The 20,157-nt window shown below is 39.7% G+C and overlaps 1 protein-coding gene across 3 annotated transcripts in view; it reads left to right on the top strand.

Annotated features, from left to right (window-relative positions):
* The window catches only part of srrm3 (serine/arginine repetitive matrix 3), a 98,343-nt gene that overhangs the window by 52,983 nt on the left and 25,203 nt on the right, over positions 1–20,157 (top strand). For all 3 annotated transcript variants that reach the window (XM_028466290.1, XM_028466289.1, XM_028466291.1), the window contains 7 exons: positions 2,595–2,696; positions 6,936–7,037; positions 7,948–8,037; positions 9,508–9,576; positions 16,925–16,960; positions 17,266–17,316; positions 19,583–19,690. In XM_028466290.1, coding sequence (XP_028322091.1) covers positions 2,595–2,696; positions 6,936–7,037; positions 7,948–8,037; positions 9,508–9,576; positions 16,925–16,960; positions 17,266–17,316; positions 19,583–19,690 — 558 coding nt within the window. The remainder of the gene's footprint in view (positions 1–2,594; positions 2,697–6,935; positions 7,038–7,947; positions 8,038–9,507; positions 9,577–16,924; positions 16,961–17,265; positions 17,317–19,582; positions 19,691–20,157) is intronic.

A 20,157-nucleotide genomic window follows, 5' to 3' on the forward strand; every position in this document is an offset into this window, starting at 1 on the left:
TTAATTTATATGAATGACCACCGGCAGTAGACCATAGTAGAAGACTATTTTTTTTGCATTTCAAAAGAATCATACATAAACATAGATCCGGGTGTCAGCTTTAATGTCTAATGAAATCAAAACACTTTAGAGGTTACAAAGAAAATAAAGGTGAGAAGAAAAATAAAGGTACTCAGCAGCCAGCACCAAAATCCAATGATTTGAATTTTTTTGCTTTGGTTTTTATTGTGGTTTGAGCGTTCCTATTGGTCGACATGTTTTTGGGAGCCAATTAGATTGTTTGGGTGGTTCATGGGTTGTTGGTTGTCACACATACACACAGACACACACACACGCACGGACGCACGCACGCACACACACACACACACACACGTCATTTTCAAAGAACAGAATTATGTCAGAGAATTCTCATTAAATGTAGAGCATCAAAAGGGAGAAATAGTTTTTGGAGGGAGATCAAAAAGTCTTCGATCATTAGTGAACAATTTAAACTGAAACTATTTAACAGTTGGCATGAAAACTTCAGCAAAAGATTAGATGTTTGATGTACAGATAGATGACCCCTATCAGGTGATTGTTTCCACTTTTGAATGTACATGATTTATACAGCATTTCTTGAGCTTTGCCGAGTGTGCCATCCAGACATTCTCTGCATTTACAGGTATATGCAGGAACAGCACGTCCAAGTTTCAATGGTTTCTGTAAGGCGCTTTGAGTCTCCTCAAAAAAAGCACAACATAAATTCAAGCCATAATAATAATAATAAAAATAAAAATAATTAATTAATTAATTGCAGGCAAGCCATTCCATCTTCTCCTCTCCCAAATATTTGGAGGTAGACTGATAGACCCTGAGAGTGTTGTCATCTTGAAGGATAGGGCTAGATCGTGATCGTTTCTGCTTGTCTCTTGGTTTTTTCCAATTTAGGAGTCATCTGGTCCTCCACCAGAATGATGGCTTTTGTGTTTCTGGGAGGTTTCTGTCATGTTGTTCCTCTTCTTCTGTGTATGTCGAATCAGACATGGATGATGGATTGAGTGTGAAGTTCTGCAGAGACACTGGGGAGGTGTTCTGATGGTAAACTTCCTTCTGCTGGAAGTTCTGCTGCTTCTTTGTAAACCCCACTCCATCACCTTTTTGAATAACTCCTGCTCAACCATCTTTTCTGTGTAAGCCTTGTTCTGGTTCTGCAGCAAACACTGCTGATTTAGATTAAGGACCTCATTCTTATGCTGGCTTCTAAGGTCTGCATGAGAAGAGCTATTTTTTTCCTGGAGACTCTTCATTCTTCATCTGCAGCTCTTTTGTTAGATTTTCCTGGTTAGTGATGAAAGCTACCTTCAGTTCATCAGAATCCTTCTGAAAGACTTTCTTTTTCTTCTGCCGTCGGCTGTCGTGAATCTGCTTGCTATTTTGGCCATGCTGAGACTTTCTGGGTTGGTGTATTTCTCCACCTGATCCAGCCCTTGCTTTGTCTCCTTTCCTTCATTTTGAACACTTCTTTCTGGGATTTTTGCATACAAGCTCCCCTTTGGTTTGCTCCAGTTGCTTAGACCGCTCCTTCCAATGCTGGGCATTCCAGAAATAGTTCAATTCCATCATCTCCGGTTCAGTCCCTTGCTGTATTCCACCTCAGTATAGCTGGTCGGTCTCGCGGCCATGGTTTTTGTCTTTGTATGGCATGACTGAGGTGTTGTTTCAGAAGCCTCCTTTGTACGTCTTACTTTCAGAGTTTGAAAAGATCAGTGGGTTACTTGCTGAAGGATTCAGAGTCTGTGTGAAATGAACTGAGATTCATACTCTGAGTTCCAAAGTTCCAACCTTCCTGTCTGACTCTTTTCTTTTTTTTTAAGGTTGCATATCCTAAAGCAAAAAAACTAATTCAGCATTCATTTGATAACACTAGTGAGGGCCATGGGCCGTTTTGCCCTCAATTTAGCCAAGAATGCCTCCAAAAACCTTGTTTCACTGGCCGAAATTTCCCCCAGGTTTTCTTTTTTTGATATTCCAATCGAAGCCTAAAGCGAGTGTGTAAAGCTGTGAATGCAAGCATGGTTGAAGCAGACTATAAACAGGAAGCAGAACATACCCTGCTCTGCCCTGACAGAGACAAAGAGGTTGACAAAGGGATGCATTTTGGTCTCTTTGCTAACAAGGGGGACACCATCCCTCCTCATATTGCCTACTGCTTATAATCAATAAAAAAAATGAATGAACTTGTCACTGGGTGATAAAGGACCTAAATGTAGCAGGGAGGCACTCAGCCCCAGCCTCAACAAGTCCATTTTATTATTCAGTGAGCGCATTTGTTTTTCCGCACGCACCGCTTCCTCCTTTTCTTTGCCGGCTGCGTTATGGCATGGACAGCAGGGTCAATTGATGCTGCTGCTGTTGCCAAACCATCCTTTCAATTTAGAAGTTTGGTTCAGCTGTATGAAAAAGTAATTTTCCCCTGGGATAGATAAAGTATTTCTGATTCTTAAAAGTGGGCTTATGGACAGGAGCTTGGGAATCCACTGCACTGACGCTCGCACCATCTTCATATTTAATATACTGTATATGCATTTTCTAACTGTATTTTCTTCATTTTTCAGGTACACAGAGGAAGAGATTCGACAGAAAGTGAGCACTTTCAGACAAATGCTAATGGATAAAGAAGGGGTTATCACCAGAGATGACTCTCACACGCAACCAGGGTAAATAGGACCACACCAAAAATCTTTTATGTTCTTTATTTTATCTTAAATGAATCTAGTGCAGCTGCATGTTTACAGTATTGTTTTTCTATATCAGTGAAAATACAAATGTTTCATCTAATTGTTGAAAATGATATATTTCTCTAGAAATAGTCACCAATTCAATTAGGACATCTAAAGTTTGAAGGTACACGTCAGTCAAAACCAGGGCACTTGTATGTCAAGATTCTATTGTTTTTTTTTTGTTTTTTTTTTACAAAGGGAAATATTAGCAAAACTTTGTCATAGGGAACAACATAAAAAGAGAGGGCAGGGTTACATCCTGCTGAGGGGGAAAGGGAACAGGTAACAGGGAGTTAGGTTGGGATATTTGAAGGAGTTACTGACATTAGGCTACCTTGGTTGCACTGAAAGTATAATGTGATGCTACTACTACTTGTCTGGTGACAATTGTGGAGAGATTAAAGAGGCTGATGCAACACCCTGCTTAAGTATAATGATAGTGGCTGTGAACAAAAGGAGAGCGTGAGTGCTTACGCCTAGAACTGATAGTTGCGATCAACATGTCTAAGGTTAGTCCCAATACAAGCTTATCCCAAAGCCTAAGGCATCCCAGTGTATCCATGATCGATGTGCTTGCAAGAGCCGCTATTGAGAACTGTGCCGCTATTGAGAACTGTGCTGCCCCGAACTTGCAAGACCAGCCAGGCCATCAGCACCAATGGAAACTAAGCCAACGTGTTTTCCGTTCTGCACATGACTTTGGCTTTTGATTGAATGAGTTTCAGCTGAGTTATTCAAACATTTCCAGTTTTAAAATTGATGGAACTTTAGCATTCCCTGTAGGCCTGGAAATGCGGTAAAAACTCACCATTTTCAAAATAACACGTTTCCAACTTGTCAAGAACATAAATCCTAAATCTAATGTGAGAAGGCGGTGTGGTTTGGTCAAAAATTGGGAAAAGGTGCCAAAATTGCAGACTTTAGGACTTATTTCCAAATTACATTTTTTCTAGTCATGTTCCACTGCATATACCTACCGAATGCCATCCAGCTAATGCTGGACGATATACCTTAATTGCATCGATATTGAGGTTTTCACTACTACGATAACCTAACCTCAGATACGGAGGTTTTTTTCTTCTGTCTTAATCATTTGAGTGATATATATACTATATGTTGACCTGCCAGAATCACCAAGAACCACCTTCCTGGGCTGCTGGCCAATCAGCGAGTCTCAGTTACCCCTCAGTTGAGTGTGCTAACAACAACTACGCTAGGGCCCTATAAAATCCACGTTAAATAATCGCAGACGGAATCACAGAATCAGCTCATGAAACCGGACTCTACCGTCGAATGCGGATATGGACAGAATCGGGTTGAAACGCCATCACCGTGAGGAAAAGGACGTTTTTTTATGGGGAAGTGTTTTGGGGGCCGCTCTTTAGATGCACCGCTCACCATCTTCCCGTCCTGGCCACTGTGTGTTATTTATTTACTTGCCGTTCACGTGACTGTTTAACCAAACTGGAGTTTGATCCACTGAGCTTGTCTTCTTTCAGTCTCCACCTGTGTGTGAATCATTTGTTTAAATTCATGTGTAATCTTGTGATATCTCATCCTGTGTCAAGGAGCAATGGCCCTGTATGTTAAAGACGTCTCTGCTAAAATAAATACACAGGATCTCTGGAAGTAGCTCCATTAGGCTGCTTCATTTGTACAGGGCTCTAAGTCTCCACTGAAAATCGATTACCAGTCTTATCAGATGCCAACTGTGCCCTCTGTAAAGCTGAATGTGCTTCAGGGAAAAACCAGTTAATCTCAGTGGATAGAAATGTAGTTCATTTTAACCTTGCACTAAAGTGCTCTGTTATATCCTTTATTTGTTTGGTATTGCTCGGTAAGATGGACTGTTCAAAACTTGAGAGCCCTGTACTACTACTACTACTACTACTACTACTACTACTACTACTACTACTACTACTACTATAACGTACAGGAAAAGATTATAAATGCTGATATTTTCACCACGTGTTTATAACCTAATGCGCACCTTACGTAAATAAGGAAAAGCAAAACAAAAGTATGTGGGGAAGTGCATGAGGCTGTTACATTGCGCGCTCCATTGGCGCCACAGGTATGAGAAGAATCTGCTGAGGGGTGCCTTTGGTGTAAAACCCACCTGTTTCCTGTGTCTCTTCTCTATGGTCGTATGTTGGATGTACATGTTTATGTGTAATTAATTTTCCCACTGGATTTTTTTTGTTTTACTTTGTCAAAGGAGGATCTAAGGACAGGGTATGCTCTGGGACATTTATTATCCATTTGCTAAAGTCCAGCGAGCATTGGCAAATTTTATTTACCAATTTATCATGTGCATCTCCCATAGAATTAAATCAGAGAAATCGCACACACTATTTTACTTTGCACTCACAAATAAAACCCCTCTCCAACACTACAGAGTACAGAGTACCGTATGTACATCTCTTTGTACAGCCAACCTTTAAACACATCCTCATTTGGTTATAATTGACAACCCTACTAATCCCACAACAACAACAGATATACGGGTGTACCTACGCAACTTCTCCTGTTATTTCTTGAGCTGTTCTGACTGAATTGTTTGTTTGACGCAATTCTTAACTTTTTGGAATGCCAGGTTATTAAGTGGCTGCTCATGTTGTCCGTATTTCCAGATGAGTAGCGCACGGTACACTAGCAGTTTTTACATATCGTCCTTAATGATTTTGTTGATGCGGTGAAACCCAAATGTTTCCACTCCTCTGACTTGTAGCCGCTGCATCATACACAAGTTCTTCAAACTCTTCCGTTTCTACGTCGCTCTGCTGCTGCAGCCATCCACCATGTTTCCTTTCCCCTCCGACCTTGCACTGCACGCCATTGGCTCAACTGCCTGTAACCTATGACGATGCTGCAATGCATTATAGTACTTGTAGTTTACTCTGAAAATGTCCGCTACAGCCTACCAAAAAACTAAATTTTAAGCGCAACGGCTCATTATTTTAAACCGTGACATCACCACGACGGTATCGAGGCACATCTGCTTTTCTATTTATATTCTAGATTCCAATTTTGAATTTTTATTCACGTATCCCCAATGACAATTTGCATACCTTTTGGGGTACCCATACCCCACTTTGGGAACCTACGATGCATTTTGTTTTTGTAAACTTACCCTGTCCTTTTTATTTTTCTCCTCCTCTTTTTGTTTCCCTCGTGTATAATATTAATATTAATGATAATAATGGCTTTGATTTAGCTTTTTTCAAGGAGACTCAAAGTGCGTACAGAAACCATTATTCATTCACACGAGTCACTGACATCAGTCATACTAGTGGTGGTAAGCTACAATGTAGCCACTCTACCACTGAGCCATGTCGCCCCCATGTATTTAAGGCTCCTCAATCTAACATTGAGATTTGGCTCTAATAGCTTTAGCCCAAATAATCATCATGCCTTATGTGATGTTTAAAGAGTAACTAAAGACGTGCGTCTAGGGTGGACATTCATGAAATGCCTTGATTATGAGTGGGGCTTCTAGAGCATTTAAGATACATCCAGTCTATACTATAAACAATTTATTGTAACTACTATACCTCTCTATTCACAATTATCTCAATCCAACCTACTTGTTACAGACTGCAGAGGCCTTGTTTTTATAGCAGGAGCACCAACAGTGGTGGTTCTTAAAGTAAGAAATCACTAAAACATCACAAACTAAATTTCTCAGCCAATAGCAAAATATGATTGTAGTAGCCAGGTTTCAACCCATAGAGAACAGTCGCTCGTGCCACATTTTAATTATTTGACTAAAATATCGAGAGTTGGTCAAGAATCAATCAACAACACTTACTCATGTAAACCAAAATGCAAAATTAAGTTAATCTGTAAGATTGGGTTAATTGGGGGCCAATAAGAGTCATTTTAAGATTGTTTTTTTAATCCCCTAACCTTTCACCTGCTTACCTGTTGCAGTTAAACAAAGTGCTTCTGACAAGAGGTTATGGTTTTTCAATTGATGGGCCCAGGCATAGTCCAAGCATTATTATTGTTCTTGAAACAATATTGAGACTTTATATCCTCATTGAGCTGGCTGTAACTCGCTAATGGATTCAATTAGATGCCTGTTTCATGCAGGGTTTGCTACAGAAACACCGACTGAAAAAGTTTGGAACATCAGGAGCTCCAGCTGCTAAAAGTCTGTATGTTTGTTTTCAGGGTTAAACACCTGCACTACCCACCTGATCAGTACGACCAGGAGCAAGAGGTGGATGATTGTGAAGATGGAAACTATAATCATTATTATCACAGTGACAACAGGTAGGCTGCCTTGGGTCTTTACTTATTTACACTTTCATCCACACTTGTATTTTATGTGTGCACCTGGTAAAAGTGAAAAAATATATAAAGTAATAAACAATGGTATTTTAAATATCAAAAAAACTTTGGGGCGGATTCACTAAAGGTTTAGGGGTATTAAAACGTGTACAAACGTCACTCTGCGCGCTAATAAGCCGTGCAAACCCAAGGGAATATGGATGTTGCTTCAGGCGCACACAGCTCCTGTGAGCTTAATTTACGCAGTGATGGTGCAATGTTCACATATGAGAGTGTGCGTCACACAGCCCTGCTCAGACCTGCTTGATGATGCTCAGTAGATCATCTTCAAATGGTGCAGACTGGTTGACAGACTGTTGCTGCATTAACTCAGATCAATAGAATGGTTTCTGTCCAAATCTGCCTTTATTTGTTTATTTACTTTTCTACATTATTAAATGTTTGTGCAGCAGACCGAGAAGTCCATCTGCCTCTAGTTTAACTTCCTTAAATGTCATTGTGTGCTTCTGTACGCCTCACCTCTCCACATTGAATGAGCAAAATTCTCATTTGATTAGGGCGGTCTCCACCACGTCTGCACGCGCGCTAATCATTGCCACAATCTTAGTGAATTCCTCGCAGCAGGTGTGGAAACTGCGTCACCAAGGATTTAGGGACGCACCTGGTTTACCACTCTTCATTTCAGATCTTAGTGAATCCGCCCCTTTATGTTTTCATTAGTCACTTTACAAGTGAGATTTAGCATTTACACTGTGTGAATTACACAAAATAATTGTCTTGTTATTAGCACTGCAGCAAATGACTAAACTGAAAAGAAAAAAATATATACATTTATAACAATCATGGGTAATGGTGTCTGTCTTGTCCTCCATCCGCTTCCCTTCATCTACAGCCAATCCAGAGTGAAGAGGAAATCAAGCAGCTCTCCATCCCCTCGGCCAAAGAAGAGAAAGAAGAAGAAATCTGGCCGCCGGAGAAGTCGGTGAGTCTAAGCAGCATCTGCTAATCAGAATCAGAATCAGAATGGTTTTTATTCGCCAGGTACAGTTTAGAACAGTACAAAGAATTTAACTTGGTAGTTGCAGCGGAAAGAAACACATCAACACACCGCGGCTGCCGTTTTCAGCGCCATCATGTTTAGATGAGAGGTGAGATGAGAACAGGAGGAGAGGGAGGGGGTGACGGAGAAAGGCAGGATTGAATTAGACTGAATTCCCTATGGGGAGTGGCGTGCAGTAGAAAAAAACACCTTGGCACGAGACAAAAAGAAAAACAGTCACCAAACATAGCATGTGGGCAGGTGTGGGTGGATGGTGGGTCGGGGGGCGGGGTGAAGGGGACAGGGGCTGGGCGAAGAGGGGGTAAAGGATATCCAGCCGCTGGGGCCGCGGGCGTGCAGCCTCTCGGCGCTTCTACTAGTAAAAAAGTGCTAAGAGTTTTCCCTCCGTTTTTACCTGATTTATTGTTCTCACTGAAAGAATAGTTACAGTGTTTGGCTGAAACGCTCTAATTATTGTTGAGGTGATAACTGCAAAAAAAAGGGACTGAGAGTAGGGAAGGATTAACAGGACATGGTCTCAATTTTTTCTTTTTCTTCTTCTGAGGAGATAAAAAAGCAGTGATAGAAAGATATGAATGATTTAACCAAGCAAGTAACAGAAGTCACCTTTGATTGTCAATGCATTCTGTAGGTGGTTATTTGTTTGGTACGATTAATGCCTTGAGAAGTGTTGTAGCACAGGACCACATTTTAAAGGTCTTGGTCTTGTACCGGACTTGAAATCCTTTTTACTCAATCTTGTCTCGGTCTGGGACTGCCCGGACTTGGGATTTTCCGTCAAGATTAGCACTGATTTCTGGTATTCTTCAAATACAAATGTAAAGTGTGAGTGGAAAGACAGTCTGTCTGTCTGTCTGTCTGTTTGTGTGTGTAGAGTGGTGTAGGTCTTTTAATGCAATACCCACCAACAGTTCTCACACCAAAAACATTGGTACTAATGGGGGGATTCCAGGTAATGAAAAAAAAATTGGCCAGTCGATTTTTGGTGCAAAAACAGCATTTTTGAGGATTTAAAAAAAAAATTTTTGGAGACTGATTTTAAAGAAGGAAAGGAGGTGGACCATTGATACCTTCTGTAAGGTGACATTCCCTCAGGGCTTTAGATTAGTGCTAAAATGTTTCCAATCTAATCATTTTTGACAAAAAAATGACTATGTAATACAATACTCATTGTTAATTGTTTTGTATATTGTTTTGATTTTCATGTGTTTTATTATGTTTTGTTTAAATTGACCCTTATGATGTAATGTTGACTTGTATGGACCCCAGGAATAATAGTTATTAGCTTTTTTTTAATGAATAATAGGGATCCAAAAAAAATAAAAAAAATACTGAGAAGAATTAGTGAAGGGACTTCCGCATCAAGACTGAATACTTCTCTCCTTTCCACAGGTTTAGTAGCTCCTCACCCATGCGGAGAGAGAAGAAGAAAAAGAGCGGAAAGAAACACAAACGAGACAGGTGAGCGTGTGTTTCACAGTGCACTGTTTTTGTGTGCATGCTTGTGTGTCTTCGGTAGTGTTGTCCAGACCACACTATCCGAGACCAAGACTTACCCGAGACCAGAATGCACCGAGACCAAGAGAAGACCAAGACTTCTGGGAGCCGAGACCGAGACAAGCCGAGACCAAGACCATAAACATTTTTTTTTTTAATTTAAAAAAATATATAAATAAATAAAATTATGACAAGGTTTGACAGTTAAATAACATTCTCCCTTTAATTTTAGTTTCTTTTAAATACATTTGACGGAGAAAAAAGGTGCCTGCAAAAAATTAACTAAAATATTAAAACTACTTCTGCTACTGATAAATTCACAATTATTCTACATATTTGAAAAGAAGATTTTTATGTCAGCTGAATGTACAGCAAGTAGAGATGTAACGATTCACTCAACTCCCGATATGATTCGATTCACGATACTGGGTTCACGATACGATTCACTCACAATTTATTTTACAAAATGGGACTGTAGTCAAATGATGACTGAAAAATATTAGAAAATACTGTATTATTTTCCTTTTATTTTTAATTGTCAAAAGAATCCCTTGATAAATTATTCAAAACAATGCAATTTAACTAAAAATAAATCTTGAATGAAATAAATAAAGGAATAATACAAATGAAGAAGCTTATTAATTTAAATTCTGGTTCTATAGTAAACAATGCAAAACTACATAATAGTTCTTTTTCTTTTTAAAAGTGCAACTGAAAATGTATGTTGTGCCTTAACAATTGGACTTTAAAAAAAAAATGTCTGCACTGATTTACGTCAGATATTTGTTTGGACCAGCAGAGGGCGCTGGTAACCCAGTGGTCGGTTGGCATGCAGCTAATCTAGCAGTGAAGAAGAGATGCTATGCTAGCAGACAGAGCTAATAGAAAAACGTGACTTTTACAGATATTCACGTAATATTACAGATATTCTTTCGGTGCTAAAGGGGTAAGGAATCATTTATGTAACATTAACATGTTCAAGAGTAGAAGGCGGCCAGAAAGAAAATAGTAGCAGATTCCGACCGCCGGTACACTGCTGGACAAGAGAAGGGATAAATATATAGCGCCCTCTGCTGTTTAAAAAAAGTACTGCGATTCAATTTTCAAAGTATCGATGTCAATCGTGATACCTTTGAATCGATTTTTAACTGCCTTACGATTAATCGTTACATCGCTAACAGCAAGTGTTTAAAAGCATTTCTGCCAAGGCTGGTCACCTACACACCGCAGAGTGTTTCCTCTTTGCTAGGGTTTGGCATCGTTTGGATTGTAACGATTCTGATTCCAACAGTTCTTGTTGAGGAAGATTATTATTATTCTGGATTCAGTGGAAACAGAAACTATAAAAAAAAAATATTTGTATTGTGAACCTATTTATATTGTAGGGAAGATATTATATACTAATATGTAATTGGAGTCTAAAGCCACAAAAAAAACACCACTTTAAAAAGAAAATAGACTAATATAAGACCACTTTACAGTTATTTGAGTCCAGGCAATGACGCGCTGGTGACGACATAATCCAAGATGGCGGCGGCCTGGACTACAGCCGACACTATGTAATAAAAGCCTTAAAAGATATAGATATAATGAAAAGACTGGATGGACAGAGGCATAAACATGCGGACTTTCACACGGACACACACGTACCTCGGTAAACTGAACAGGTTTCACCGGACGGGAGGCACTAGGACCCAGAGGTGGAGGTAATGCGTCCCCGTAGTTTATCGTTTTACCTGTTATTAGAGCTACTATATTTACCAGGGAGCTAATATTTATTCCTGGTGTTGTTTCCCAGAGTTTTACTGGTATTTTTACCGGTGATTAGTTCCTATCTCCCTTCCTCTTGGCGGTCAAAACTGAAACCATAGCCACACACACACACACACACACACACACACACACACACACACACACACACACACACACACACACACACACACACACACACACACACACACACACACACACACACACACACACACACATGCACACACACAGTCACGTCAAGGAAGGTTGCGGTCATTATACGGGGTGGATTAAAGAATGAATAAAGGATTGTTTTATCCCGTTCTTTTCCTTGTTATTATCACATTATAAAAAAGTTTAAAAATATCAGGAATTAGTGCTGGTCTCGAACGGTCTTGAGGGAAAATCCTGAGTCCGAGACAAGACCGAGTCAAAATACTTCCGAGTCCGAGACCTTTATAATTTGGTCTCGAGACCGGTCTTGGCCTCGAGACCAAGATGTCACCAAAGATGTCTTTGGTGACATCTAAACAGTAAATAAACCCAAAAACCACTTTTTTTCTGCTGAATACATATGCATTTGGGTATTAAGCAGTGCTGTTAATTGATCCTAGTTCAACTTTTAACATTTTCGTCAAAGTATTTTAACTTATGTCAGAGTGACTGCCCTCTATGGGTTGAACGCCGGCTTCCTGAATGGGTGTGTCTTATTTGCTTCAGGAGTAACGCCCATATTAAGACACGATAAGGCATTTTGTGAATTCCCCCCTTAATGACATTTCAGAAGAAAGCAAGTGTTTTGTTACTATTTAAAGTCATTATTGGGTGAGGAAAGATGTTTTGACTTGTCAGGGTTTTCTTTTTTTCTTTTTTTTTCACATTTAAAAAAAAAAAATCAGTAACCAGAAATGCAACCAATTCAGCTAATTCTCAAGGACACATAGGAAAATGAATGTTTTCTATCCTTAAAAACTTCAAAAACACCGTCACATAAGTATCAGTGGGATGAAAAAAGTAGTAAAGACAAAGCAAAACAAAGCATTGGGGAGAAATGGTGACTGTACCTTATACTGTATATCATTTGACTGCATCTGGAGCAACTTGGAGTAAACTTTGAATGTTGCTCAAGGACACATACTGTAGTTCCATTGACAGGCAGAGCCTCTAATTGACCCGCCAACCATTAGTTAATAAGACAACTTTTTCTGCCAGCTGACCCACTTCCTCACTGGCTCAGAAACAAGAGAAATTGTTTAAGATTGCCCTGAAAGTTGTCATTTGCTGTCCCTGAGAATTGATTTTGAAACCAACATTAATGAAGAAATAATGATGGGGAATGGTAGGTAAGAATATGTAGAAGGAAAACAAAAGTGAAAAAAAGAGAGAAATGTAAATGTTAATGTTCCAATGTAAAATTTAAAGAAAACAGAATGGGTTTTCCTGACAATGAGAAAGGAGTAAGGGAAATTAAAAGGTAAATAATATGGAAAACAAATATTTACTAAAGCAAATTTCAAAAAGACACTAAAAGAAGGGATAAAAATGCAAAGGATTATGAAGTGGATGGAAGAAATTGAGATTCTAAAGCCATTAAGAGACTAAAAAGTATTGTAAATGAGACAAAAGGACAAAAAGCTCATCACAAGATATATTGCAACGCATTGGAATATTAAAGAAGAAAATAATCAATTCAGAACTGGCCTTCGTTCTCTCCACCTCAATCTTCTCCCCCTCCTTTTTCTGTTGCTCTAATAACATACACAAGAAAAAATAGCGGTTACTGCCCCGCTTTACTCTTCTTTCTCTCATTCATCCACACTCATCCATGACCTGCATTCCCTTAACTCCCCCAACACAATTGATTAAATTGTGTTACATTAGTCAATCTTAAAGATTTCAGTTTTCCAACTCAATAATTTGTACAATCCAAAAGAAAAAATACTGCTCCTTTCAAATCTGATATTATCTTCTATTTTCCTTTCCTTCTGTCCCCTTGAGACTGCAGCACAGAGGAGCAGTTAGGGTAAAGGGCTTTGCTCAAGGGCACAGAGCACTGACCCATGGTGTAGCAAACCAGCCACCCACCTGTTTCAAGTCTGCTTCCGTAACAATTAGGCAACCACTCCACTTCCAACCTGATACTATGGTTTGAAGAAAAATAATAGTTTTTTGGTAACCTTAAACTAACAAAACATTCTAGAGAAGTCAAAGACATCATGACGTCAGATGTGTCACGACCAGTTAGAATAGGCAGTAGGACCGAGATTCAGGGAACCAGGCAGACACGGAAAAGTGGGTAAAGCAGTCTTTATTTACACTAGTGCAGTGCCCGTAGGAAGTATGTCTTGCTATAGAAAAGTGGGAGGTTAAGTAGCTTTTTCATGGATAGTTTACATGGGAGCTTCAATTCCTCTTTAATTCAGAATAAAAGTTAAATCCTCTTTAATCTGACCTTGTAAACACTTAGGGGCTGATTCACTAAGATCTGAAATAAAGGGTAAACCAGGTGCGTCCCCAAATCCTTTGGTAGCGCTGTTTCTTCACATGCTGGGGGGAATTCACTAACATTGTGGCACTTATTTGTGCGAGTATAGATGTGGTTGAGACCGCCCTATTTAAATGAACATTTTGCTTGTTTAACGTGGAGAGGTGAGTGTACAGAAGCTCAAAATTATATTTGAAGAAAGTAATTTCTGCTGTTTAATGGACTTTTAACCCTCACGTTATTTTCCCCCATAATCTAATGTGTCTGTTCCATCAGTTTCTTCTGAGCTCCTTCAGCGCTGTGTCACACACTCTCAGATGTGAACATTGTTCCTTCGCTGCGTAAATTCATGCTCCTGCCATCAACTCGTCACAAGAGTTTGATGGTCAAAGCATGTAGAGGAAGACACAGGAGCTTCCTGGAGCTGTGCATCTGGAGCGACATTCACAGAGCTCCTTGCACAGTGACTCTCTGCTCCGCACAGAGGATTTACAGGGAGCCACACCGGACTCCAGCTGCTTTTCTCTCCACCACACACCCTGCTAGAGGGTGTGTGGTGGTTCACGATACGATTCTCTCACGATTTATTTTACAAAATGGGACTGCAGACAAATGATTGTTGAAAAATATTCCTTTATTTTTTTGGGGGAAGAAAACTAGAAAATACTGTACTATTTTCCTTTTATTTTTCATTGTCAAAAGAATCCCTTGATAAAGTATTCAAAACAATGCAATTTAACTAAAAATAAATCTTGAATGAAATAAATAAGGAATAATACAAATGAAGAAGAAGCCTATTAATTTAAATTCTAGTTCTATAGTAAACAATGCAAAACTGCATAATAGTTCTTTTTCTTTTTAAAAGTGCAACTGAAAATGCATTTTGTGCCTTAACAATTGGACTTTTTAAAAAAAAAAAAAAAAACAGTCTGCCCTGTATTTACGCCAGATATTTGTTTGGACCAGCAGAGGGCGCTGGTAACCCAGTGGTCGGTTGCCAAAAACAATCACCGCAAAGAGTTCCAGATTTGATGAATTGCATTGTGCTCACTGCATTAATTTATTTGCATTTCCTCCTCCCATTTTTTTGCACCCCTTATGAGATCCGCCTACTTTACCAGAGGGAAACGTGCTAAATGGATTGTGGGCACATTGTGATGCGCAGAAGACACGCAGTCATGATTCCCTGGGGTTTGTACCCCTTATTAACATGTGGAGTGATGTTTGCACATGTTTTAATACCCCTAAACTTTTAGTGAATCCGCCCCTTAATTTTTTATGCAAATTAAATTCTGAATTAAACACACACACACACTCACGCAAGCACGCACGCACGGTTCACCCAAAGCAAACAAAAAGTGAAGCCACTCCAGGCACTTGGGGCTGTTAAGGAATTTTTCTCCTGCTGCCTTTAAAGTATTTGCGTTTATGTAGTCTTAGAAGTTGTTTATTTGGGGGGCCCCCAAAAACACAGGTCAGATTGTGGAACATCTTATGAAGTGAAAATGCCAGTTTCCCAGCATTGACAAAGTTCTTGTGGTTTCAGTCTTCATCAGCAGGCAAGAGCAAAACAGTCAGTGTAAGGCACAGGATTGAGAAAAACAGAAAATGCAAAGATACGCGATTATATGAAGAATCCACATTATTATATTTTTGCCACAATAGCGCTCTACCAGCCAGGATGCCACGGGGCGGCCATGAAGCACCATCCCTTGAGCCCCCCTGTCTCAGCTCTACTACCCCAACACAGAGCCCCAGCCCGGCCCGCTGTGTGCACGTCCGCTAGTCACACACACATACACGCACGCGTGGATGTCGCCCCAGCCCTGGGCCGCTGCGGCGCCTCCTCTTGGGACAGGCTGCCCTTGACCGAGACTGTTGCGCCCACAGGCTGCCTCTATCCCGCCCAACTATGCCACGTGATCAATGCCAGCAAAGGCTTAATCCACCGTGATGATGTCGTCAGTTCTAAAATTTCATAAAATTGTCCGCACACACACACACACAGACAGACAGACAGACAGTGATTTCTTGCTTTATTGATAGATAATGGAGGTCCAATGCAGACAGTGTCCTGACGTGCATTCCAGAAGTGTGCTGTAGCACTCCACAAGGCTTCGCCAAAGGAAAAGAAGCAGTACCGAAACTCACACTGAACGCAGTGGACAGACTAAAGTATGTCTGTTTTATAGATGCATTAGTTTCTATATGAAGTTATACACTTTTGTAAGTATACTAAATTATTAATGTTTTGTTTGTTTTCAATTATTTCATGGCCCCCCAGCTGTGGCTGGGCTCCTCGGATCCTAGTTTGGAAATCACTGTATATGCTGTCTCTAATTGTGGGCTAACAGTAGAATGAGGACTAGAATATGCACAGTAACTCCTTTTTAATAGAAGTCAATGGACAGTGTTTTTAGAGACAGTCTGTGGCTGCGCAGAATTGAATGCAGCCACTCAGTATATAAAGTTATAAAGTGACTGATTGACAGGTGAAGCCGTGGGAGTTGGAGAAGATAGAAAGATAAGCAAAATGGAGAAAGAGAAATTTAATAATTCTGCTTTCCCCACCTCCTTTTTCAAATGTCAGGATCAGACCCAACATAGATGATGACAGGTATGATCAATTTAAAGCACTTAACTAAATTTGATGATTTCAATGTTTTTTTTTTTTGTAAACTAGGTCTTAAATTGTTTTTTGCGAGGTCTTAAATTATGTATATTAATTTACCACTTTCTTTTTCACCCCCTTTTTTATTTAATTACTTGTTAAACTAGCTTGATTAAAAAATAAATAAATTAAAAATTAAAACAAATTACATTTCCAACATATAATAACCCTGATACACACTTACTCACTTCATTGTATGTACTACATTTGTTCTTGCTTGTTTAGGAGTTCTGTGGCAATACGTTTACTTAGTTTTAAAGCAGGACTGTGACTGCAATTGTCTGTACTTATTTGATCAAAGCTACACAAACCCTGTTTTTGGTGTATGTCTATTTTGGAGTTGTAGCTCCCTCTGGAGAAAAATGCACCAGTCGCCACTGACTAATACCAGTATTCTATTTTTGTAGATCTATGTCTGGCTCAAGAAAAAAGAGAAGACACAGGTGTGTGTGTGTGTGTGTGTGTGTGTGTGTGTGTGTGTGTGTGTGTGTGTGTGTGTGTGTGTGTGTGTGTGTGTGCGTGCGTGCGTGCGTGCGTGCGTGCGTGCGTGCGTGTGTGCGTGCGTGCGTGTGTGTGTGTGCATCACGGCAAAATGCATAAAATGAGCTCTCAATGAAGTGTGGTATTTTCCTTTCTGTCTGTTGATTGTTTTTTTTCAAACATCAACGCAATCCATGTAAATTAATGTATCATTACGTTTCCTGCCAAAACATCTTCATCCATATCTTATGTGGGGTTGTTGTTTCAGATCGGGCAGCCCGAAGAACAAACACAAATACAAGACCAAACAGAGAAAGAGGTGAGAAATATTTAATTCAACATATTCTGGAATACTCAAGGTACATTCAGATATCCTGTATACTAGTTAAATATGTTACACAATGTAGATGTTGTAGAAGATGTACCTGATCTGTATAAATTTAACCTTGATTATGTCAAACTCAAAATATATGAGTGATGTTTTTAGCCTAACCTGTGAGTTCAGCCTTATTTCCTGTAACTGATTAGAATATGAGTCATTGACATATGAGGATTTTCCACTGCATTTTATTAATAGAAATACATTGAAATTTTCTACAGCGCAACAAAACACTTAGAAACCATTTCAAATAGGGCGCAAAAATGTGAATAGATTTAGAGTAATTTTGAACATGTTTTTTAAAGAGGAGTTGTGGCCGGACTGTTGCACCACATGATATTTTGACACTTCTTTTAAACTGAAAGAAATGCAGTTGGACAAAAACAGTTAGTTCAGGCCATGTAATTGGATTGGCCGAGACATTCCATGAGTGCTGATATAGAGTAACAACGGCATTGGGTCTTTTTACAGACATTATCACTGTACAGGCATTCTGATACCCTTTTATGTGCCTGGAAACATCTTTCCCTTCCAGTTGTGGACCTACAGTATTTGTTTTGGCCGAGCTAAATAAATGATTCAATAAACAAACCATAATCTCTTGTCACTTAACCCTCCTTATATTTTCAAATATTATGAACACATTTGACCCTTGGGGTCAATCTGACCCCAGGGATATTTTCTGAAAATTGTTGACCAAGATTTTGTGTCAGACACTTTGTTTATTTTTTGAATACATAAATAATCCCCTTGATAATGAGATCCTTGACCTTGTTCTCTAGGGAAGTGGTTCCCAAACTTTTTGTGCGCAAGGCACACCAAAGGACAAGTAAAAGGATGATGTGACCTTTCCTGTATTGCCACTGTCAAGTCAAATTTTCAGTTTTAGAGTTAGTGTATCTTGAAAATCTTTCATCCAAGTGGCTTCTCGCTCAGAGAGTAAGTCCCATCAATGGGAGAAGGAGTGTGGAAGGGGTTCCACCTTTGATACTGCTTCTTCCATTGGTTTTCCAAAAAACGTCACACATAGACGAGTTTTACACTGCGGGTTTGGGATCAGTTTGGGATCAAATTGTTGAGCGCACTGAAAAAAATATCATGATGATAATTTTATGCTTAATCAATTGTACCCATCACATTAGCAAAAGTCATGACATATGAAGCAAAAATAATAATGAAGATAACTCGTTTTTTGAATGATAATCATTGAATGGGGTAATATTGACCCCCAAGGATATTTGGAGGGTTATTACTGTTGACGAATAAAATGCGCTTGTAGAACTGTTGTATTAAAACAATATCACACTCAAGTATAAGCGCCGCCAGGATCAGGATCAGCGTTTTTCTGCAGCTGACGCTGCATTCAAGGCAGGAACTCTACCTTCCTCAATAAAAGAAATTTATGTAAAGCTTATAAAAACCTGACAGGGCTCAAGTAAAAGTTATTTGAATTGCATTTTAAAATCATAAAAACAGCGACATAAATAAAGCCTGCATTACTGTGTTCTAACAACAGCAATAAGTAATTTGTGAACGTAGTGAATAATGTCTTATTTTCTAAAGTTTTTGGCATTAAAATGCTTTTAATTACTGTTTTACGACAAACATGTGGTTTTGCACGGTGTCATTGTTGTTATGAGACGTCAGACAAAGGCATAGTGCATCGGTTGTGCCAATTGTATGGAGTGTGCTTTAGCTCCGCCCACTATGCACCTTTTATGCATACCGGTGCCAAGCAACTTCCTGGTGACGATGCAGCCTGTAGGCGGGCTTAATAGTCCACATGTGGGATGCAAACCGCTGATTGGCTTAAAACATTTCACTGAAAGATTTTCTTTGGACTGGTTATTGGATGAACAGCACCTGGGTGGGCCTTGATTAAAATTGGTGGGCCCCAGTCCACCCGTGGCACTGCGGCTGCACTCAAGGTCATGCTGTTGTGCTGAATATCAGGACTGCTGTAATTTTCTACTGCACTCTGCCTGCTGCCTTGTGCCTATGACCGAATCACACCAGTTCTGATATTTTTGCACTACAGCATTCCTTCTTGGGGCTTAATTAAAGCGTTTCGCAGTGTCAGCTATTTTATTTGCAATGTAGACCACTGAGAAAGTAACTATGCCACGTATTTTCCGATGCTGTATGTGTGCATACGCATGGCATTGTATGTGTGTGTGCACATGGCCCATTTTCTACGGTCCTTCAGGTCCCCAGGTGAGACCCCAAGCAGGTGTTCACAGCATCAAGGCAGCTGCTGCAGCTCCCGAAGCGCTTCCTTGTCCTCTGCACGGAGTGCCTCCAGATCCCCCACCAGGTAGGGGCCACACACACACACACATACACACACACTTTCCTCTGTGTCCCTCATTTACACTCCATCCTCAGCAGATAGATCAGGAGACAAATGGAGCACTTTACCATGTTTTATAATAACCCCCATTAAATACCTGTGATATCTTACTTTGCACTCATGTTCTCTTTGATGAAAATAAAAACAAGGTTAGCCAAACTTTGAACTTGTTTTGTGTCTTGGGAAATGCCTCTTTCAGCTTACAGAGCAACTTAAAAAAGATAAAGAAGCAACTTATTTTTAGTCTTTTTTAAAGGGTTGATATTATTACTGGAATTTCAGAATTTGATCATCTTACAGGGTTAATGATGTGTGCCAAGACAAAGAAATGGTAGTTAGAGGCACAAGGTGACTCCTTCCTACCGGCCAAAGTCAAAGTCAAACCTAATTCCGCACGGCATGAGGTTTGGTTGCGGAGTGAGGCATCTGTC

The sequence above is a fragment of the Gouania willdenowi genome, chromosome 14 (assembly GCF_900634775.1).
Source record: "Gouania willdenowi chromosome 14, fGouWil2.1, whole genome shotgun sequence".
In the NCBI taxonomy this organism is placed as follows: domain Eukaryota; kingdom Metazoa; phylum Chordata; class Actinopteri; order Blenniiformes; family Gobiesocidae; genus Gouania; species Gouania willdenowi.